General features: G+C 36.8%; 3 protein-coding genes and 3 pseudogenes across 5 annotated transcripts; 3 read left to right on the top strand and 3 right to left on the bottom strand.

The window, feature by feature from the left end:
• The first annotated feature begins 972 nt into the window (after positions 1–972).
• Positions 973–4,322, top strand: LOC139813592 (uncharacterized; annotated as a pseudogene).
• A 51-nt stretch (positions 4,323–4,373) lies between these two features.
• Positions 4,374–5,892, bottom strand: LOC139813593 (MYG1 exonuclease-like; annotated as a pseudogene).
• A 1,755-nt stretch (positions 5,893–7,647) lies between these two features.
• On the bottom strand, positions 7,648–12,804 carry LOC139812848 (MYG1 exonuclease-like; the record flags this gene model as incomplete). Its single annotated transcript, XM_071777948.1, has 6 exons — positions 7,648–10,278; positions 11,247–11,429; positions 11,696–12,047; positions 12,131–12,268; positions 12,372–12,618; positions 12,704–12,804. Coding segments are annotated over 6 exons (1,374 nt in total), but the record flags the coding sequence as incomplete, so codon positions are not given.
• A 1,419-nt stretch (positions 12,805–14,223) lies between these two features.
• On the top strand, positions 14,224–16,632 carry LOC139812925 (uncharacterized). 2 transcript variants are annotated; one of them, XM_071778112.1, is made up of 6 exons: positions 14,224–14,405; positions 14,521–14,638; positions 14,979–15,020; positions 15,107–15,408; positions 15,666–15,814; positions 15,907–16,632. In XM_071778112.1, exons 2-6 carry the CDS (start codon positions 14,531–14,533, stop codon positions 16,077–16,079), a joined length of 774 nt encoding a protein of 257 aa, XP_071634213.1. In that variant the 5' UTR covers positions 14,224–14,405; positions 14,521–14,530; the 3' UTR covers positions 16,080–16,632. The 2 variants fall into 2 exon arrangements, with proteins under 2 accessions (XP_071634213.1, XP_071634214.1); XM_071778113.1 differs by having other exon boundaries at positions 14,228–14,405; positions 15,173–15,408.
• A 329-nt stretch (positions 16,633–16,961) lies between these two features.
• Positions 16,962–20,414, bottom strand: LOC139812924 (uncharacterized). Of its 2 annotated transcripts, none has more exons than XM_071778109.1 (8): positions 20,072–20,414; positions 19,261–19,433; positions 19,084–19,193; positions 18,517–18,984; positions 18,380–18,440; positions 18,102–18,294; positions 17,850–18,027; positions 16,962–17,453 (listed from the first exon to the last, which is right to left on the bottom strand). In XM_071778109.1, exons 1-8 carry the CDS (start codon positions 20,360–20,362, stop codon positions 17,191–17,193), a joined length of 1,737 nt encoding a protein of 578 aa, XP_071634210.1. In that variant the 5' UTR covers positions 20,363–20,414; the 3' UTR covers positions 16,962–17,190. The 2 variants fall into 2 exon arrangements, with proteins under 2 accessions (XP_071634210.1, XP_071634211.1); XM_071778110.1 differs by having other exon boundaries at positions 18,120–18,294.
• A 302-nt stretch (positions 20,415–20,716) lies between these two features.
• LOC139812847 (uncharacterized) lies at positions 20,717–22,544 on the top strand (annotated as a pseudogene).
• The last annotated feature ends 209 nt before the right edge of the window (positions 22,545–22,753 follow it).

Below are 22,753 nucleotides of genomic sequence, written 5' to 3'. Positions count from 1 at the left end.
ATTTAAAAATACATAGAATTTTGCATATCATATACGGTCGTATTTCACACATTTACTTATTAATATATAAAATTTATATGTATATTTGTTTGTAAATAATTTTTAATATATTCGTTTACAGGGTATATCCGTACTGCATACTGGATGATCTTAACGTTGCTTTTCGTAAGTGGCCTATTTACGACTTCTCATTAGTTATTTATCAAATTATTTAAAGTGATTTTAGCAATTAACTCACCGCATTTACGCATGTGCAAACCCATAAGGTTAACAATTCGCCATTATGTGCAAATGTAGTAGGTATCTTACAACTCGGTCGTTGCTCAATGATATTACGTTGGCAGAGCGCGTATAATGAATTAACGTAATGCTTATAAAGGCGTTACGATTTGCTACATATTTCATTTTAATAGATGCAACAGATACGAATCGCTTAAATAAATATTAAGAAGCGGTGTTCCGCAAGTTTCAAGCTCCCTCCCCTCACCGGCCCCGCTCCTCGTGAATGAAATTTTGGAATTTCCGGAAGATATTTTCTCCAAGAGATCCTAGAAATTAATGCGTTTTAATTTTCACGGAAGACGCTTTCGCGTTTCCGAGTAACGCGAAACCCGTAAAATCTTTCTCCCGCGAAACATTACGAGTTCTTAAACGTGTGGTCGGATGGCCGAAGCGTTCTGCGCGAGCACACAGCACAAAGAGAAGTTTCGTTCAGGAAGCGAGACCTTGAGGAAGCAGAATTTTCGATCGGCGAGCAAAAAGACGCGTGCCGCACCTGCCGATACGGATCAGACGTGTACCGTCAAAGAGAGCGATCCGTCCCGATCTTCCATCCAGGAAAAATCACGATCCCGATCTCGATCGAGGACGCGCGATCGAGACTTTCATTTCGGCACGCTCTCTTTTTCTACGTCGCACCTCATACATTTTAATTGCGTCTCGCCCCGTCCTTTCCCTTCCACCTTTCGGCAGCTTCGCTTTGATATCGGCAAGGACGGCCGTTGATCGGCATGCCTGAGAGTATCGAGAAGTTATGGTAACGCGGTGAACGGGGATCCTCCGCCGAACACGGTGATATACGCAACCTCGATTCTATTTCTTTTTATAGAAGATTTTTCTCGCAGATAAATATAAAGATCAATAAGGATTAAGACACCGACAAATGCAATTATAGCTGTTCAATATTTTATACCCTTCTTTTACACATCGTTTATTATTATATTTTTAAATATATAGACGCAATAAAGCGATCGAAAATGCGTTAAGTTTAGTAGCAGAGAATTCAGTGATTTAAATTAAATAATGCTATATATTAAATTATATGTAAGATTCAAGGAAACTAACGTATTTGTTTCCATTTTAATTAACCCTTCGTGTGTAACGTCGGGTCACTCGTGCCCTGGCGAAAGTGACTGTCCCCTGTAGCTCAAAGGTGGGGGGGAGGCGGGACCAAACTATACTGAAAAAAATTATATACTACTAAGCTACTAGCTCCCCAAGCGCCGACGGTCTAGTGCGTAAACAGCCGTTGTGAGAGCCAGACGAAATTTTGAAAGTGCACGAGTGATCCGACATTACACGTTACGTTGATTAAAAATAGCAGGTGAGTAAAATGTTTATTTTAATTTGGATGTTTTTTTTACTAAAAATTCATGTTCTTTCATTGGGAATTGATAGATTAATCTTAGTTATCGATAAATAATATGTTTTGACTGTGCACAATAATTTAGCCTCGATATAATTTTTTCATATTTTTGTACTTTTTTATAATTTTGTAATAAATAATTGTGATTGATTACATTTTCATGAATAAAATTGATTAAAAATGAATAAAATGTGTATTTTATGGAAATTTGTACCTATTTACGTACTTTCAAAAAACGTGATTTTGATGCTCAAAACTTAAGCATCCCATTAATTTATACATACTTCTAATATTTTTTTCTTTAAAGTACTATTCTTAAACTTTAATTTCTTTTTTTTTTTTTTTTAATATATTAATTTTTGCCAAAGTTACGATTTTTTGAAAAAAATGGTCTATTCTTCACGTTTTTATTTGTTTATATAAATATATTGTTTAAACAAATGAAAAAATCGGCAATATAGCGATTGATCCTTAAAGTAGGATAGTTAATAAGGTAACATGAATTTTTTCAGATTTTTTTAGAACACTTTAAAGTATTTTTTAGGCGTCGGACACGAGTGACCCGACGTTACCCGTTACAGGTGCCGAAAAAGACGTTACACACGAAGGGTTAAATCGCTCATTTCGAAGCTCACTTGATACGCTATGTAAATTTATGTACACCTGCAGGAAGATGATAGTCTAGCATATTGCGGTTACATGTCCATGAGAAGGAGGCTCATTGTCCATCATTTTCGCGGTAATAAACGAAACTTTACGGCCGGGAATCACCTTCCGCGCATCCATCCAGCAAAAAGTAATCGACCCTTCGTGCAGCAAACCGCGCCGGGCTTCCTATTAGGCCCGAGCCCTTGGCGGTCACTGTTGATGATGATGATGAGCGTGAAAAAGAGCCAGCCAACGAAGTCGCAAGACGATGTGAGACTGACCTCGACGATGCGGCCACATCTCAGAAGAGCCGGAGAGAATATCCCTCCCCGGGGCAGAATCAAACGGTGGCAGCAGGGCCTCATTAACGTAATGTCAATGTCAGCACTTTGAGGTATAATACTTATTGCTGCAGGGTGTGGTTCCCTCCTACGGGTTGACGACTCCCTACCAGGATTCACATATATAAAAGGAGATCCGAGACGCGACACGATACGACACAGCAGTCCATACTTTAGGGCGAGTACTGGTTTATCATCCAGCAGCGCTTGACCTCACTGATAAGATATGAGGGCTCTCGTGAGTACCATCGGATCGGTAGGGGACCCTTGAACGAATAATCTTACAGACGACAATTTTATTGCATTTAATCGTTTATTCCGCAATCAACTCGATTATCGTTCAACCGATTTATTAGTTGTAAATTTAAATAGAACTTGATATAATATCTGTCACTAATTCTTTCCGTAATTAGGTTTCTTTAATTTTGGGGTCAGATTCTTTGTTGAGAAAGTATTTCACAAGCATTTGGAATAATGACTATACGCACAAGATTTACGCGTGAATTTCTCTTTTACAGATTGTTCTATGCGCATTCTGCGCCATCGCGGCCGCAAAACCGGCCTACTCGATATATCGCGTCGGTGTACCGCTCGGACCGGACGGGAAAATCCTGGACACGCCGGAGGTAGCGCAGGCGAAAGCGGCGCATCTCGCCATTTAGGCTTACGAGGCTGCCAGGAACACGCTCGGCTACGGATACGTGCCCGCCATTTATGCACCTGCGATCTATGCACCTGCGATTACGTACGGCGCGCCCATCGGCGCCGACGGTCGGGTGGTAGACACACCTGAGGTCGCCCAGGCCAAGACTGCCCATCTCGCCGCTCACGTCCAAGTACGACACTCTCGGTTTAGAGATGGTTGCGCAAACGGCAATAGCTATTCGTGACCGGCATTCAACGTAGCACTGCTCTTCATTGTTAAAAGTCGAGAACCGTTGATGCAACGTTCATCTACACTCCACAGCATAGAAATATTATATATTGTATATTTAGACTGTAAATCGTTTAATGCCCCATTCATCTCGTTACATATCATCATATCTCCGAGGCGTTTTGGTAACATATTATTTAGTCTTCCGTGATTTCCTCGCGTCGCAATATATCGATGAGTAAGGTAAATTGTACCAATGCCTGGACACGTACCTATCCGTCCAGACATAAGGTACGTGTCCAGGCATTGATATATTTATCTTAATTTAATTAAATATTCGTTTACGCAGGAGGCAGCTAAGACCGTCGGACTGGTTCCATACGGTGCTCTGGCATACGCCACTTCGCCTGCGTTCTACGCTTACAGTTACGCTCCACTTGGACCTGACGGCCGAGTAATCGACACTCCCGAAGTGGCCCAGGCTAAGGCCGCGCATTTGGCCGCACACGCGCAAGCAGCCGCCCGAAATGCTGACTGACGAGTTAAGCAACCATCGGAAACCGCGTATCGATAAAATCGTGCTATCTCTTCGCCGATCGCAGAAGAACATTCGGAGAAAACTTGTGCCATGTTATATGGATCTGAGAAGTGAAGAAACTTCAACAATAAACGAACCATTTTTTAAATAATTTCTGGAATAAGTGTGTGCAGTTTGGTTCGTTTTTATTGAATATATGTATTTGACGCGTAAAAATTCAAAAGATGAAATGATTTTCTTATACTGTGATTCCATGAATGTAAAAAAAAATTACATGATCGAGTTGCATTTAATTAAGAAAAAAGTTTTTAAAAAATGTTCAATAATTGTCATAAAAATTCTAAAAAAAATTCAATGGTCTAGACATAATCATTTCTCTCCACTTTGCACAGTTTTCCCATAATCTTGAGTGCTTCCTGTGCCATACTTATTGCGCCGTCCTTGGTTTTGTGACTTCCCATGCACCGATTGGAAAGCACAAATAAAGCGCCCTCAATTCCACAGGCTTCTACAAGAGCATCACTCATTAAATCGCCCCACGCTTGCGGGAGTAACATTCTGTACATGCGACTTCTCAGCGCTACTGGCATACACTCAATCCAATAAAAACAGTCTCTAGACTCTTGACTCTGTAAAATAACATACTTTATTGATGGCGAAATGTTTATCTCCTTTTCCAGTTTAAACAGATACTCTTTATACGGTAGAGTTTTCGACAACGTTATTATCTCTCCGCTCGGATCGACCTTAAAAGAATGTTTTACATTAAACGATAATCGAAAATATATCCAAAAAGACAAATGGAGGAAATATTTTCCTTACTTCGAATCGACTTTCCACAGCGTGTCGCACGATGTCCATTGACGGTAAGTGAACCTTTTTCACGTCTTGTACAATTTCTAAAAATTCCTTTTGAGCCAAAGCCACGGCTTTCTCAAACTGTTTCTCTTTTTCCTGGCTGTCCACCGAAAAATTTAATCTATTTATGCGCGCACTTAAATCAGTACATGATAGATATCTGAAACAAATGCAGATGCAATTATTCTGGAGAAGCGTTCTAGACAGCATATAACATCACAAGCGTCCACTTATAATGACACTGCACCGTACATTTGCTCATCATTATCTATAGCGTCGATTTCCTTGATTAGCTTGTCATAAATGAACTTAAACATTTCATCAATAACTCTGCTCTCTGTTACGTCTGAAAGTACATTCCTCAATATCTTATGACCGAAATGACAGTAGATCAGTCCGGCACTGGTTAGTTCCACTGTCGAATCATACCCTGGTTTTCTTATGATGGTACTCACCGATTCTTTGAAATCTCTAATTAAAAAAAAAATAAGTAAATAGTGGTGTAGTAAAAACAGAAATTTTCTTTAATGGCGCATAATTAAATAGTACAAATATATTTTACTTTATGTTATGATCATATCGATGCCTGGATGGATCATATTCTCCGCCAACACCCACCACAATATCACAGGTATCTAAGACACTTTTATCTCCAGATCTAAAAATTTAATTGTATAGCTATGAATTTTGCAACCCAATATTTCATATTCAATTCCGATATAATAATCCATGTCAATTCCCTTTCTCGATATCAGTTAGGACGTCAAAATTCTTGACTCTTAGATGAGAATATATAATTACCTCACTATAGATGCATCCTTATACTGTGGTAGCAGTTTTAAGAGTGCACAGGCAAGTACTCCAAAGCAATAAAAATCTTCGTCATCTGTGCCGATCCTCACAATCGATTTTCCCGACATCGTGAGAAGATTGGAAAATCCGCCGAAAAGCGCGCTTCTTGATATAATCGACTGAAAACTATGATCATCATATTAAATTACGAGATTTAATGCTATATTAAGTAAATATATCGTGTTATTTAACAAATCAACAGATTGTAGCGAAACATGAGTTTCACCAGAAGCACTTTTGTATGCAGAAGTTCTTTAAGTTGTGTTTAGATACCTTAACGTTGCACGCCGAAGAACGTACGTTTTATATAGGATTTCGTGCTCCTTAAACTGACCGTTTTCCAGCAGAGAGTGGCAAGAAGATGTCCGTGCTCCCTTTCTGTCGGAAAAATCGAACTTCTTCCCTTGGTTGGCACCTGCCTCTTTTCAGAGGTCATTAATTCAATACGGCTAGTATGTTGTCGAAGTTGGTTTATTAAGGCGTATTTACACGAATACTGTTCGAGATTCTCTTTCGATATTTGTTGGTGGGAAAATCGAACGGTGTAACCCGTCCAATGACGCCTTTATGTACGCAAAATGTGCACGTTGAACTACTTAGCCATGAATATTTCCTGCAGGTAACACACATATACGTTTCAATGATTCCGTCCCATGCCCACAAAGTGTAACTGCGTAACAATATATTATTTAAAAGATAACTATAAAAATTGGAATAATTTAAGCCTGATAAGAGATATTAAAAATAAAAAAAGCGTCAACTATATACATATATATTCTTTAATAGTATTTTCATGCAAAACATATACCAAAGAATAACTGCAATGGAGAAGAACAAATATAATGCCATTGCTCAAACATTTATATTTGTACAGTTTTAACTTTTTAGGCTTTATTTTGACCGAATGTAATTACAATATAGAAACTTAAATTTGAATTTTTTCTATACAGATTATGAATATATATATTTTCAATATAAGAATTCAAATAAGGTTCAAATAAATAATTCAGTATAAATGGACCAACCGGTATAAAAAGCCTCCACTACTCCCGCCGATTATAATCGATCCACGATGTAACGCGCCGCGCAGTACTTACATGAAAATCAGCGTTGCGGAAGCCGTTCGCGCGGGTCTCGTGTTGCGCGATAACCGAAAATAAGGAAACGCTTGCGCGTTGCGTTTTTACATTGTCGTGACTTGTCGCGACGTTTTGGGAACAGGCTCGTGCCGATCAGTGATCACGAACTGGCGCGTGGTTGTATCAGAACCGTACGCGCGTGTGACATCGCTCAATGCTAAAAAGCTGTTTTTTCTTGATCCTTAAGAATATTATAAAAAAAATAACTAAAAATTGGAATAATTTGAGCCTGATAAGAGATATTAAAAATAACGAAAAGAAATTTAAAGAATTAAAAAAACAAGTCATTACCGCAATAGGCGTTACTTTTGAAACATTTATCGAAAGAAGAATTATTATCGTTATAGTAAGATATATATGTCGGCACCGAAAAAATAAATATTAATCAACGAAAAAAAACACAGTGACGTACACAAACCATATTTACCGAGACTGAAGTTTTCTGATGTCTTAGCACTAACTCATTCGAAATACAAAATACCTACGCTGCAAAATTGTCGTAGAAAAAAGATCTCCAGGATGTCACGTAGCTTGCCACAGCGGAAGTTCAAATAGAATTTCAAAAAAGAAATCTCCAGGAATCGAGGTCGTTAAAGTCGAAACTGCGACGAAAAAAGACGACGTAAAGGAAAAAGTTGAAGCGACGAAAAGCTACGATAAAAGTATTATACAAGAATGAACATTTGAATACCGTGGCTCAAAGCAAATCGTCACTTTATAATTGCTAAAACGAGATCATCAACGTGGAATCAACAGCGATGCCGGACAATTCTTTGTTTTTGTGATGCTCCTTGCTTTCGTGCGAAGAGACGCCAAAAAAAAAGAAAAAAGTAGAGATAAAGAATAGGAAAGCAACTGAATAATTCACGCAAAGAATAAACATTGAAGAAAAACGACTCGCGTAAAAAATCAAATAAAGCTGGTGAGAAGAGGAGAAAGTGGGAAACTATGAAAATCGAATATTCGCACGTTCTCCATCTCTGTGGAGTAGCGAGTGATTGTAGGACTTTTGGAACTTGGAAGGGTGGACGCGCGAGAGTCGGAGGCTTTCGGGGGTGGATTGTGCGCATGCGACATAAACAAATTAACCGTAAAGAAAAAGCCAATATACCGGGTGGGAGACTCTGACAGTCTCCGGTGTGTATTCAAGTAGATGACATTGTAATATACAATAATTTGAAACGGTAGTTCTGTGTCATGAGCGCAACGGACTTTGGCACTCCGGATATCCGGAATATCGCGCGAAACCGATAAAGGAAACCGGAATTGAAACCCCGATTTCCGGAAAATGCAAATCATTCAATAAACTGAAAAAAAATCGCTTCGCTTAATACAGGATATTCGCCGATATCGTGCAACAACAGTTACATGTATTCGCGTTATTGAGAGCATACAAAACGCTGTGCAAATACAGTTTCAACAAAGTTAAAAACGTGCAAAAGTGGCATTTTATTTTATTTAGTTCACGAAAAGGATTTCTTCTTTTTAGAAACTTCCGGATTTATATTGTCTCTCGATCATATGATAAATCGTTGTTAAATAACATATACATAATTGTAACGTCACTTAGTGATGCAGCGATACCTACATTATGTTCCGCACTCTCGTCTAACATATTGTCTGCTCTATCACTGACAAGCCTGTGCTACTCGTGTTCTGAATACAACGCATTCTGCGGCGCTACCTCGTATATAGGCTTGCAATCCGTCTAACTAACAGTCTGATGCGCTATAGATCTTCGCCTTCTCCGTGAATTGCAGTGTCTTAGAGCAGATATCTCAAACGACATTTGCAGTACGGCATAAATGTGCACCTCGCATTAACCCTCTCGCGGCTACGAAACCGACGATAACGTTCCATTATAAGGGGGAATACTCAATTAGAAGCGCGAAAAAAAGGCAATTTTTGTGAATTTTTTTAAGGAAACCTATATGAATTATGGTATTGGTATTTTTTCTACATAAAAGTACACACTTTTAAGAATGTTAAATTTTTTTTATTAAAAAATATTCAATATTGGCGGAGTATTCATGGGTTCTGTCGACTGCCGCAAAAGAAGGTCCTCCGCGGTGACCACTCCCATTTTTAATCATCAGAATAAAAAAAACCAAAAAGATTATTAAAATTGACACTATAATTTAGTCTTTTTCGTAGGGGTTTTTGAAAATATCAATTTTTGACAAAATGGCGGGCGTTTGAATTTAAGGGTTCGATTTTTAGGGAAAAATTCGGGTTTATTTTGCCGATAAAAAAAAACTAAGTCACTTAAAAAAAATCCTACGTCAAAGACTAGATAATTATGTATAGAATAACCTCTATAAATTTCAAATTGATTAGTTCAGTGGTTGCCGAGATATTTTGGTCACCGATTTTTAACATGGTTTCGAGAAAAACGCGTTTGAAAATTGAACAATGAATAAATTGCGAAAATTTTTCAACTTACATTAGAATCATCGATTCCAGGTCCATAATATAAGTCCTCCAGCTGGCTTGGAATGCAAAAATTGAACAATCAATTTTTTCGAACTTTTTAATTGGGTATTCCCCCTTAATAATAGTGATTATTACTGCTGATCGCGATAACGATATAAGGTTGCGCAGAGTTATCATTAACAAATAGCCCAACGTAAAGGATCTTACGGAAATTAAGTATCCGTCTTTATTCCTTATTCACGCTCGCCTGGATATGAAGTTCATGATTCTCATATTTAAGTCGCATTAAACGGTTTATAAAAAATTAAATAAAATTGAATTAAATTTATCATCGGAAGTGAAATTATTCACATAACTGCTGATAACGGATGCGTTTCTAATATATTCTCGTTATGTGATAACTTATGCTTGCAATATTTAAATATAAAGTGTATCGAAAGTGTGTTATCAAATAAATATTTTGACTCATCTTTGCGAAGAGTTTCAAGAGATACGTCATATAACGAGTTAGCATTTGAAAAAAATTTTTTCCAGCCTGTAACTAAGACTGGTCCTTCTTTACTTTGGATATAAATTTTATATACCTGAATACAAATCTTATATAGCTTTAGATTTGTTATTAGTAAGACAAATAGAGAAACTTATTTTTTTATTTTTTATATCAGTAGACATCTTAAGGTTAAAGGGCTGTCCTTCGATGTTACTAGATTGTAAAGTTTCAGCAAAGCTGCATTTCTCCCAAAAATTAGAAATACTCCATATAAAAGTAGTTTTTTTCAAATTATTACACTTTGTTCGATAATAACAAAGGTTATACTTCGTCTGTTGTTGATCCTTGTTTTCCGAATCGTTATTTTCCATGACGTACTTCGTCTGTTGTTGATCCTTGTTTTCCGAATCGTTATCTTCCGTCTTTTCCGGTGTGTTTGTACCGGTAGAATGGTACTCACCTGCAAGTAAACATTACCTGTTCTAAGTATTCGATAAGTTTATATACACTGCTGAAAAAAATTATAGCATAGAAAAAAATTTGCCGAAAATTGGCCAATTTTGACTGCCGGTTACTCCGCGAAAAATTATCATAGACGAATGTTTTTTATTTTTTTTTAAATTGAAGCTTGAAGTCTCTACTTTAAGAATGTATCTTCATTTTTTGTATGCGATGTACCCCTGTAACCCCTGAAATTTGAGGACATGTTTGGCATACCAAAAATTGCAAAGTTTGACGGAATGCACGGACGTGGAAAATTTTCTTTCGGCGACGCCGCGTTTGCATCGTCATAAAATTCAAATCTTTCACTTCAATTGAAAAAAAAAAGCGAAGTCGCTAAGATTTTTTTCGCAAAGTTACAGTTCTTCAAAATTACCGTTGTTTTTTTGGCTTTTGGACCAACTTTGCTTTTTTTTAAATTGAAGTAAAAGATTTGAATTTTATGATAATTGATGAAATTTTTCCACATCCGTGCATTCCGTCAAACTTTGCAATTTTCAAGTATGCCAAACATGCCCTTAGATTTTAGAGGTTACAAAGGTAGGGGTGCATTGCATGCAAAAAATGGAGGTACATTCTTAAAGTAGAGACTTCAAAAGCTTCAATTAAAAAAAAAAATTATTTGTCTACGATAATTTTTCGCGAAGTAATCGGCAATAAAATTGGCCAATTTTCGCCAAATTTTTTTATGCTATAATTTTGTTTAGCAGTGTATATATATATATATACATGTACATCTTATACACTTTAAGCAGAAATCGGTAATCCCTTCATCGATCCTCAATAACAATCTTCCTTTAAAATGATACTCTATCCATCAATAACTTAGGGTAGACCGAGGCGAATCAGATCTGCAATAAAAGTTTTAAGATCGTGCTAATTACTAATTACTAATTGGTAGTATCGAATTTTGAGGCGGGAAGGTACCTCCAGCATTATTTTGAGGTTGCTGCTGTTGCTGTTGTTGCGGTTGCTGCTGCTGCTGCTGCTGGTGCTGCTGTTGCTGTGGTCCGATAGGGTTGACACCAGGTGCTTGTGGTGGCTGCGGAGGCACCTGCGGTACAGGCTGAGGAGGATTTTGCTGTCTAGGTGGAGCCCTCTCTTCCCGATCTATATAATAAGTGTATGTAATTTTTTATTCGTTTTTATTGAATATGTTCGAAAGTATTTAACGCACGACCATTCGAGAGATAAATTAATTTTCTTATATTGGGATTCAATATGAGTGTTAAATGATCGGAGCCTTTAAATAGAACGAAATGTAGGAAGATCGAGTGCATTTAATTAAAAAAATGTTTTTTAAAAAATATTCAATAATCACCACCATAAAAATTCTAAAAAAAATCAATAGTCTAGACATAGTCATTCTTCTCCACCTTGCACAGTTTTCACAATTTTGAGCGCTTTCCGCGCCATGGCCATTGCGCCGTCCATAGTTTTGTGAACGCCGGTTTTTCGAGTGGAATTTACACGTACGGCGCCTTCAATTCCACAGACTTTTATAAGGGTATCATTCCGCAAACCGCCCCACTCTTCCGGCAATAACATTGCGCGCTTAGAACTAACCGGCATACACCTAATACGATAACTATTCCCAGTCTTAGAAATAGCGTACTTTATTGATGGCGAGACGTTCATTTCCTCTGCCAAATAAAACACAAATAACCGCCACATGTTTTGGCACCGCGATGATTGTGGCACCATTACTATCTCTCCGCTCAAATCAACCTTACAAGAAAATGGTTTACATTAAACGATAGTCGAAAGTATATCTAAAACGAAAAGAGAACTAGAGAAAGGGTCTTCCTTACTTCGAATCGATTCTCTACAGCACGTCGCATGTCTGTAATTGACGGTAACCAAATGTTCTTCGTGACGTGCAAAATTTCCAAAAATTTATCCTGAGCCAAAGCTATGGCTTTCTCAAATTGTGTCTTGATATTCTCATCCTGGTAGTTTAATCTGCTTACGCGTGCGCTTAAATCGCTAATTGATCGATAACTGAAACAAATGCAGATGCAATTATTCTGGAGAAGCGTTTTGTAACATCACAATGCAATGGCCCTGCATCGTACATTTGTTATCTATAGCGTCGATTTCCCGGATAAACGTGTCGTAAATGATCTTAAAGATTTCACCAACGATTATATCCTCGAGTACGTCCTTGGTTATGTCCGAAAGTATTCTCCTCAATATATCATGACCAAAATGGCAGTAGATCAATCCCGCACTGCTTAATTTATTTGTCCAATTGTACCCTGATTTCTTTACAATGGTACTCACTGATTCCTGAAATTCTCTGATACGAGGAAGGAAAAAATAATGATGTGGCGAAAACAGTGATTTTCTTTAATAGTGTACCATTAAAAAGTATGTTATTTTACCTCACGTGATGGTCGTATCGATGTCTGGGAGGATCATACTCGCCGCCAACACCTACTACGATATCACAGTTATCTAAGACACTCCGATCTCGAGATCTAAAAATTTAATTGAATATCTATGAATTCTGCCACTTAATACCTATTTCCTATTTTTTTCGTTGCGGTATTATAATTTATATGCCAATTCTGTTTCTTGATTTCATTCAATGTGTTAAAGCTCTTCCTCCGATAGAAAAATTGCGCAAATATTGTACAATAACTGCCTCATTCAATTGAGAGGAATTTCTCGATTATTGCATTAAGATAATTCGCCATAACGCAGCGGTTTTGCAAACATGAAATTTCTACATGAAATATCTAAATGATATTTGCACAAAAATTGGCAAATTCAATTTTAGATTTAAATTTTGCACAATTATTTACATATTCGACATTTAGAAGTAAAATTATCCCAGCAAACACCAATTATTCTTATCTTCTAGGATTCAATGTGTATTTAAAATTGCAGTTCCCTGCACGGACATGTCTTTAATCTGCATGTAACATTACAAGAAAAAACAATTTATTTCGACCAAACTGATAAAGTATTATTACGTTTATACACACGACTCTTGGTTTTTGTATATATGACAACGTTTTGACCATTATTTTTGGTCCTTATCAAGTACACTCTAAAAAAACAACGAAAGAGACACAGATATTAAGCCAAAAATAAAGAACTATGAGAGGGAATAAAAAAGAAAAAAGAAAGAAACATATCGATACCTATGTCATAAACTTAAGTAGCCGCTCGAAGAATCTTGTTAGTTGCGAGTTTTTTCCCGGAAATTCATATCTAAAAGCTAATTAAAAGTCAGAATGATAACACCAGAACATAATATTGAGTTATTTACATGTAATCGAGTATCCATATATGTTCGTGATTATTACAGCAATAGCATTGTAGCGAGATTAAGCCATTGTGTGACAATTGCAATCTTTTCTTTAAAACATATGATGTAACTATGAGATGAGACCATAATTGTCAAGACGGAGCAATAAGAGCAGCATGAATAAGATTGTAAATTTTGGTTTAGAGAAAATTGGAATGACGATTTTATATCAGAGCATAATTTTGGGGAAAAACCTATAATGCATGAATCAGCAAACACTGATGTATAACAGTACATAACAGTTACATAAATACATATACATATATACCACCGTCATCATATTTTACATACGAGAAAAAATGCCATCTAAGGGCAACCTGGCAAACCCAGAATATATGCTACATAATACACGAGTAACGTAATAAAAACTGAACTATATATTCAATTATTTTACAATTTCTTTCCAAATTTAATTTTGCAAATATTTGTAAGATAATTTGCCATATGCTGCTGTTTTGCTGAAATAAAATCGTGTTTTTCGTCTAGTTTAGTTACAGGAGGAAGCGGTCGTGCGGCCCGATTAGGCAGGGTGGCGCCATCCGCCGGCGCGGCGAAGCACCTCAAAATTGTAAGAGGCCGCGAAGCGGGCCCGCCAGTGGACGGTCCACGTCACTGTCAGTCGGCGTGGTTTCGGCGGTTTCGGCACATCGTACGGTTTTCCTGAGACGTGACTCGCGAACGGCGGCTCGCTCGTAACCTCGTGGCGGTCGATGAACGAAACGTTCACGCAGATGACAAGCTACCTGGACATTTCCTAGCGTAAACGAGAGGTACCTTTTCACGATCTCGCCGAGCGTGGCAACGTGGTCGAGCGCGAGAGCGTTTGCCGACATGTCCTGGAGCCCACGACTAACGTACGTTGTTTCCTTTTTTCTCTCGATACAGCGTAACGAAGATGCATTGGACGCTGTGCGTGCTGATAATCGGGTCGTTCGGATGCAAATACATCCTCGTCCAGGCGCAACGAGTTCCGCCCGGCGTACCGCCTCAGCATTATCAGCAGGTAACTCGCGCTTTTCCCAACGACGTTGCTCAACATATGGTTCAACGTGGTCGCTTCCCGGCGTATGACGTGGAAGTCAATTCGAAGCGAAGCCGGTATAATTCCGTCAAGTTTGATTTCCGACGTTGTGGGTACTCTAAGAAAAATCGTTCGGTCACGTTTTATTTACCGGCGAGTAAGCGTCAAGTTTGTTATTGTCAGGTTTTTGACATCTAAATGTATAGCAGAATTATACTGGCCTAAATCCTCGCGTTGAAGTATTCAACATTGTTTATAAACAGCTGTCGTTAACGATACTCCGATGTACGTTATTTTATAATTGCCTACTTGTCTGTTTCAGCAACAAATGCCGCAACATGCGCAGCACGTGCCGCAGCAACAGGTAAATTTGCTTGATTACATCTCAGTCACCCAATTATCTTCAATACCGCTACATCTTATCTTCGCTGTTGGCTTTTTTTTCTTTAGTATATGTTTAAGTTAAGAACGAGTTCCGATTTAATTAATGTCTGGCATAATAAAACTCTGCCTAAGTATCAAGTACCAGCGCAGCAACAGGTTCCCCTTCAACAAGCATCGATGCAGCAAGTACCCATGCAACAGCAGGTACCTGTACAGCAGCAAGTACCTATGCAACAGCAAGTACCCATGCAACAGCAAGTACCCATGCAACAACAAATTCCTGGTCAGCCTCAGATTCAACAACCACATGGGCATGGTCATGGGCAACCTCAGTTACTTAATACCGCCAACATAGCTCACGAGAAAGAGTAGGTATCATCTGGATACGGGTTTACGTAAAAATTTAATTATTTAGCTTCTTTTATTATTATTATTTTTTTATCTTATTTTTTTATTTATCTTTTATTTATTTTATTATTATTCTTTTATTATTTTTTTTATCTTATTTTATTATTATTATTATTATTATTATTTTTATCTTTATTGCAAAGATAAGGCACCAACAATTTGTTGCTATAAAGCCTTCCAATATACAAATGACAGTATATTTCTTTTTTTCTACCAGACACATCGCCGAGCACGCTGACGTTCCAATAGATACCAGCAAGATGACAGATCAGGAGCTGCAGTTTCACTATTTCAAGATGCATGATGCAGATAATAACAATAAGTTGGACGGTTGTGAGTTGATCAAGTCGCTTATACATTGGCATGGTATGTACGAACTAAATCCATCAGCAATCTCTCTTTTTACTGTATCTTTTCTTGCGCAACTGAATTTCTAAGTATTTCCATTGTATCCGTAGAACAAGGTAGCCCGGATTCTCGTACGCACGGCGATAAATTGTTCAAGGATGAGGAATTAGTGCAATTGATAGATCCGATACTTAGCATGGACGACAGTAATAACGACGGCTATATCGATTACCCAGAATTTATCCGAGCCCAACAAAACGCCGCAGCTAATACCCGTACATAGTGGTGAATCGAAATTTAATATGAACTTTTAAAAGAGATTGTGCAAAGTCGAAGGAACATGGAGGGAATGTTGGATTTTCGTTATGGATTATTCATGATGCATTATTGACACGTCATTTATCCTATGTACATGATGAAGCAGAATCAGTACTTGTGGTAATTCATCCTTTATCAAATTAATTATTGAGTTATAAGCAAGAAAACTAAGAAAACAGTTGAATATAAAAGAGAGGAAACTTTTTTAATATTAGTTATACACATTGTCTATGTGTTATACACATATAGACAATACATAATTTGAAAAATTGTATACTTGAACAAAATATTGTATAATTAAAGAAATGATTGAGGAGTATTCCTCTTGATTATTGCTTGATTATGCTCGACGAGATTAATTTTACAATGAAAGCGTGTGCTGTGTATTATGGTGTAAGATGATCACAATGTTCTATTGTTACTAAATAAGTTTTTTGATATATTAGAAGACTATTTTTAAACGAGAATATCTTATAGAATATCTCGGACTCTGTTAATAAATAAAAAATGGTCATTTATCAGTTTTTTATTATTTTATTTTTTTTAATTTTTTTTTATTGAAATTGCATAAATTTATAAAATAATATTTATATTAAGATAAATGTTTCATTTTCTAGTGAATATTTCTGAGTAAGATAAGGCATAAAAGATTTTTCATGTAATAATAATGTATATACATACCTTTATCTAACTCTATCATATGTATCAATTGAAATTTTGTTCATAATTAACTATATTACAATTCAAAACACTTTTGCAAGGTTTTATCGCAAAAGATATTTAAAATAATAAGAATAAATATAATGTGTATAGAGAAAAATCAGTAATAATATAACAATAATTCATAAATTTTTTGCTTATTGCATTTTTATATCAAAATGCTATCAATAATCACAAAAACACTTGCAATTTTATGTAAAGCGAATAAGTATAGCTAACAAAGTTTCAGCTTTAGAGAATGACACAATTCGTTTAAAGAGATCGTAATCATGGAAATATAACCTGATACGAAAATATGATAAATACATTAAAATGACTAGATTGCGGCTAAATTTATATAAGCAATTCGTATTTACTTATAAATACATTCCGTTAACTAAATAATCGGCATCGTGCGCAAAAGGTCCATGCCCGCATCGTCCACGCCGTTTTACTACTCGCAATCGGCAAACAATTAAAGCAGCCGTGATCGCGGTCGCGATAAGTCCCAGTGATAACGACACTACGGCACCTTTGGGCTTTAAAACGTCATTTTCGATTATTTGAAGATGTTCCGCAATAACGTCAGTTCTCTCATGTACCTTTGCGCGCTCTTCGATTACAATCACAGTTTTATGATCTGAAAGAAACCGTGTTATAATAAAAATTAAATTAATGCATTGTAGATGTTAAAAAAAGATTTAAAACTTTAAGAATGTATAAAAATTACTAAGAAGGATGATTAAGGCTGCGATCCACTTGACGCTACGAATGCTCTAAAGCGTTCTTCTTCTCCTTCTTTCTTCTTTGAAAGAAAGAAGAAGAAGAATGCTGCGAAGCATTTGTAGCGTCAAGTGAACCACAGCCTAAAAAACATATCATTTGCATGGATCCACACTTATACGCACATTAATAAAAATTAATTTCTATAATTTACTTATAAATAAAAGATATTAAGATACTAAGATTATCGAAAATAGAATAGTATACATTTTTTCCTTCTTTAATATTATAGCAAGTTTATAACTACATTTACCTTTCGCTTCTTTTACATGATTATGTTTAACAACAATCTCACTTGCTGATAAAGTTGGTTTTTCAGTGATTTGTTTGCTTGTCTTTACATGTGTTGTCACATATTTATTGACTTTTTCTTCCTTCTGTACAGGTTCCTTATTCTCATTTGTTAATTCATTTTTATGTTCCTCCGAAGTCTATTAACGAAATTATTATTTACCAAATTTTTCAAGATTCTGTAATAACTCTAATTGCCGAAAGACGTACTTACATCACAAGACGTACTTACATCACAAGCGGGCGTCGTCGTAATTATTGCAAGATTTCCCACATCATTGGCCTGCTTATGTTGAGAGTTCGGTGCAACAGATGGTGAAAATTGCACGGGATTTTCTTGCCAAACTGCTTTGTTTGACGATGGAAAATGTGGAGAATATGGATGTTTGGAATCTATATACGGTCCCCTAACATAATATTACAAAACACAAATTAGAGTCTAATTATTCGTTAGTTTAATGTAATAATTACAAGGACAATATTTTGAATTACCTATCCGCTTCATTGTTTCCTATGACGCTCGAACCTTTGTGATTAAATATACGTGGTTGCTCTGGAAACATATTCACATTCCATATGATGCAATCCAATGACGATTATGTATGGCAAAAGAATTATATTTTACATACGTTCATAAGGATTCATATGTTGTTCACGAATAGTATTAGCAGGGACATAGGGATCCTTATTTGGCTCATATAGAGGCGGATAATTCCATTCAGGCGGATGGTATCCCGATGATCCGTAATTCGTATGCATTTGCGGCACCTCTACCGGTTGGTCGGGATATATCATATTTTGCGGCTGTGACATTTGATGGGCCAGATTCGATATATCCCAAGCTTTAGGATTGATCTCCGGCCTGGGATAGAACGGGGGAAGAGGCTTACGCTGATCGATCACTTGCTGATACCGGAGGATATCGGCGGGCGGACGTGGTGCCTGTATTATTGGAGGAACCGTCGGTTTCTCCGTGGGACATACGAGATCTGCTGCTTCGTCGGAGCCGTCCGCACATTGCGGGATACCGTCGCAAACGTTATAAATGGCTATGCAATCTCCGGATGTACGACACTCGTACTGATTTCTGGAGCAAGCTATTATTAACGACAAAAGATTTATATTAATATCGATCTGTAAATTCTTCAATTATTTATAACACTCAGACACTCCTAACGTTTAGAATAACATCATACCTGGTTTTACCGGTGCTGACGTAGTTAGTATCACTTTTGCTATTTGCGTGACTACAGATTTGACAGGAGTTTCCGTGAATCCGTAATCCGACGTGATCTCGTTACTTTTTCTGAGACACGAGAACATTTAATTAGTCGCGAAATCGATAAAGGAAATAAGGAATCATAGGTAAATACCTGAGAGATTTTAACTCGTGCTCCTGCTGAGATATCCTCACTTCCTCTTCCACTTGTACATTCTGTATAGGATAACTGGTGCGCACTGCACTGGTATAATTGGCGTGCCTCGTAAATTTGCACTTGAAATCGTGCAGCGGGCCACACTGGAAAAGGTAACAGCTGCTCGGTTTCTGTAAGAGACGAAGCAATCGAGATGAAACATTGATCCTGTAACGTGGTAACACTTTGTCTTGTATTATTTATACAAGATGATTCTGAATAATCTTACAAAAATTAAACAGGAAGGAGAAAGTCCTACTGACTATTTTGATATAAACAGTTTACGGTCTGCGAAACCACTTTAAGGAGATATCCACTTGCACAACCATGTGAGAGTGGAGCCAACATTTATGTCTTGACGGATGATGCCTGTTGGAAGATCGTTCCCTGTAAAGCTCTTCAACAGCAATAACATCGCTACAAACTTCTCCAAAAACAAGATGCATGTCTGCTAGCTCTGCAAAGGTGTAGTCCTCCATCTGTATGCTGTGTACTTCAAACCTCGACAGCGTCTCTTGTCAAATGGGGCTTGTTATATCAACATGGTCTCCTCTGGACGACGGAGATACGATTGACAACCAGTCAGCGGACGTGTATGATGAGTTGCCTACTCTCCAGGCTCTTACATGTTTAAGCCCATATCTCTTTAAGCTGGCTTCGCAGACCCTAAGTTGCCTATCTTAAGATACTCAGTAGGGCACTCTCTCCTTCCTGTTTAATTTTTTATAAGGTCATTCAGAATAATCCTGTCGATTAGGCATGTTATTACCTTCTCTTCGAAAATGAACACGTCGCAGCGTTCAGTCTCGCAGCAATATTTCAGGCAATCCAGTCTGGAGTCGACGTCCAACACGTTCAAGTACTTGGCGCCCATATCGCGGGAGTCCTGGGTCCGGATGATCTTGTCCTTGTGGATGTCGAAGCTCTCGAGGCACATCTGATAGTCGTTCGCGCCGCCGTGACGCTTCTCGCTCGCCCTGATCGCGTTGTCGCCGCACGCACGGTGGAGGATCGAGACGATGAGGATTAAAGGCACGACCCGCCGCGTTCCGTCCAACATCGTTTCTGCTTGTGCATCATACTGGAGCGTCCGAGTGGAGCCCTAGAGCAAAGTTGCGCGCGCTGTCGCGCCCATATATGTTTTATATGTATGTATAGGCGCGACCCGTATCACGATCGATAGCTGAATCTGTCTTGTCAGACGATAAATCTGTCGCGCCTCTTCCATCTTTCGCCGTCGAACGGCATGACAGAACGTCGAATCGTGTCAATCAGCGTCATTTTTTTTCTTTTTTCTTTTATTCTCGTTCTTCCTTTTTGCGTAAGCTTTGATTTAACCCGCTCTAATGGTAATTAACGTCGTCAGATGCGACCCATGATGGCTTCGTCTATTTTTCATTTTTTGTTTTACTGAAATTATTTAAAGCAAGTTAATAAATTTTATTGTATTTCAAAATATATCAAACGTGTATTTTCGTCAAGACCTGTAGTAGAACCCCATCCTTTTCCCATCGACATAGAATATCCATTTTTCGTGGACTATCAAACTATTAAAGATTATAATTTATCTACATCATACATATTACTCTGTATATCAAAGTTACACGCAGGTATGCGCAAATATTTTTATCGCACTTCTGTTGTGATTCCGAGCCGTCACGAAATTTACCGAGTTGCGTGCATGTATAGAAGAACATCAAGAGTTACTATATATGGTAAATAATAATTAAAGCATCATGCATCATGTTCAATTTATTTAAATTTTTTAGATTAGGTATTTGCTTTATTATTCATATATTTTCTCTGTATAAGAGAGTAATCAGTGTTACATATAAAGCAATATTATCTTAAAAAATTTTTTTTAATATTAAAAAATTTCTATTCTATTATATAAATGGTTGAAATTGCAATTTATAATAATATTTTATATTAAGTCAATAAAAAGTTCTAATTTAAGTTTAAGTAGAAAATTAATTAATCCATCTTTATCTATTTATCTATTAATATTCCAAGATATATTGGTAATTAATCATTCTTGCATGCGGTTTTATAAAATGTGTTAATATAACTGATTCTAGTATAAAAAAAATTTTTTTTTTATTAAACAATATTTATTGTTAAAAAGAGCATAAGTGACATTTAATTAATTCTTACATCAACGTTAACTGCAAGATTTTGATAGAAATGTATCTCTTTCATTTTAGGTACGGAAGAAAGGTTACCCTTTCTATTCGATATGTAATGTTAGCGTCGTTAGCCATCATAGGACGATAGTTATTATTTTTACTGGTTGCACTTTTCTTAGCGTGAGTAAAATGGTTCATTTTAGTTAACGAAAAGTAGATATAAATATCATACCTGATATTTTTCAATTTTTTGTTTCTATATAACGTAAGCATCTGGCACGTAAAACTTTTGTAATACAGTTTTCTTATTATTTCTGCAAGGTAGTTTATTTACGATAGTCCCATAATTCGAATATGTTAATTTAAAGAACATTTCAACAGAACATATCGTTTGACGAAGCATAATTAGATATCACATATCTACCGTTACAATCCTGTCTTTTAACAGCGACAACCAATGTCAGTAAAATCTACGTTCTTAATCTTCTTTATTTCATCTCTCGCAAAAGTATATTTGTGTGCGTGGCCAGCTGACCATCTGCTAAGTGCAGTAAGTTACGTTTATATATCTATATGTAGAGATCGTAATAAAAGAAGCTCGATACTTTTAAAAATTAATATTCTAGAGCTCTAATGTTGCACACGCAGCGTATGATTCGATGTGGTATAACGGGAAAGTTGATTTTCAAAAGAACTTTTTACACACTCTATTGCGTGCCCAACAACCTATAGCTGTAAATGTATGTACCTTGCATGTTACCGTAGCACTATTTCTGTATTACTTGATATAGATGCGTATACTGGAGATAACATCGTGCCTGTTATCCCGCACAAGAATTATTTATAAAAATTCATATATGTCTATGTTAATATGTTTTTTACAAGAAAAAAGTTCTTTTTTTTTGTAATTAATTTACTTTGCATATGCTATTTATTATATTATTATCTATATACAGAATGTTTATAATCCCCCTTTTGTCATATAACATAATTATTTTAAACGTCTAAATTAAAATTATTGTATTCGTATTATTTTAGTACGTCTCAACTCTCAACTGCCTTCTTCTATCTGGCTATACTTTTCGAATTATACTTGAAGAAAGCAATGAAGACTAATTGACTGGTGCAGATGTATTATGGTGATGATACATTTGTTTATGTTCAGTATGTACAAGTATTTTTTCTGTAATTGTATATTTACTATCAAAAGTATTTCTAATCTAAATAAAAGTAAAAAATCGTGCCCATTGATTTCACCTGTACGCTGATCCAAATTATAGACCTAGATCCCCGAGTTCGTGAATGCCGGCGTGCACGGTAACGTC

Source organism: Temnothorax longispinosus, chromosome 5, assembly GCF_030848805.1.
Source record: "Temnothorax longispinosus isolate EJ_2023e chromosome 5, Tlon_JGU_v1, whole genome shotgun sequence".
Classification (NCBI taxonomy): Eukaryota; Metazoa; Arthropoda; class Insecta; order Hymenoptera; family Formicidae; genus Temnothorax; species Temnothorax longispinosus.
Note: the sequence above shows the minus strand (reverse complement) of the source record. Positions and strands in the feature narration are given on the sequence as shown.

What these genes read in the sequence shown, in the direction of transcription:
- LOC139812925 (XM_071778112.1), top strand. Translation starts at nt 14,531, where the DNA reads ATGCATTGGACGCTGTGCGTGCTGATAATCGGGTCGTTCGGATGCAAA. An exon ending in CGCCTCAGCATTATCAGCAG is followed by an intron (nt 14,639 to 14,978) that starts GTAACTCGCGCT and finishes TGTCTGTTTCAG; the next exon opens with CAACAAATGCCGCAACATGC. An exon ending in AACATAGCTCACGAGAAAGA is followed by an intron (nt 15,409 to 15,665) that starts GTAGGTATCATC and finishes TTTTTCTACCAG; the next exon opens with ACACATCGCCGAGCACGCTG.
- LOC139812924 (XM_071778109.1), bottom strand. Translation starts at nt 20,362, where the DNA reads ATGTTGGACGGAACGCGGCGGGTCGTGCCTTTAATCCTCATCGTCTCG. An exon ending in TGTTCATTTTCGAAGAGAAG is followed by an intron (nt 19,434 to 20,071) that starts GTAATAACATGC and finishes CGTCTCTTACAG; the next exon opens with AAACCGAGCAGCTGTTACCT. An exon ending in ACATATGAATCCTTATGAAC is followed by an intron (nt 18,441 to 18,516) that starts GTATGTAAAATA and finishes ATATGTTTCCAG; the next exon opens with AGCAACCACGTATATTTAAT.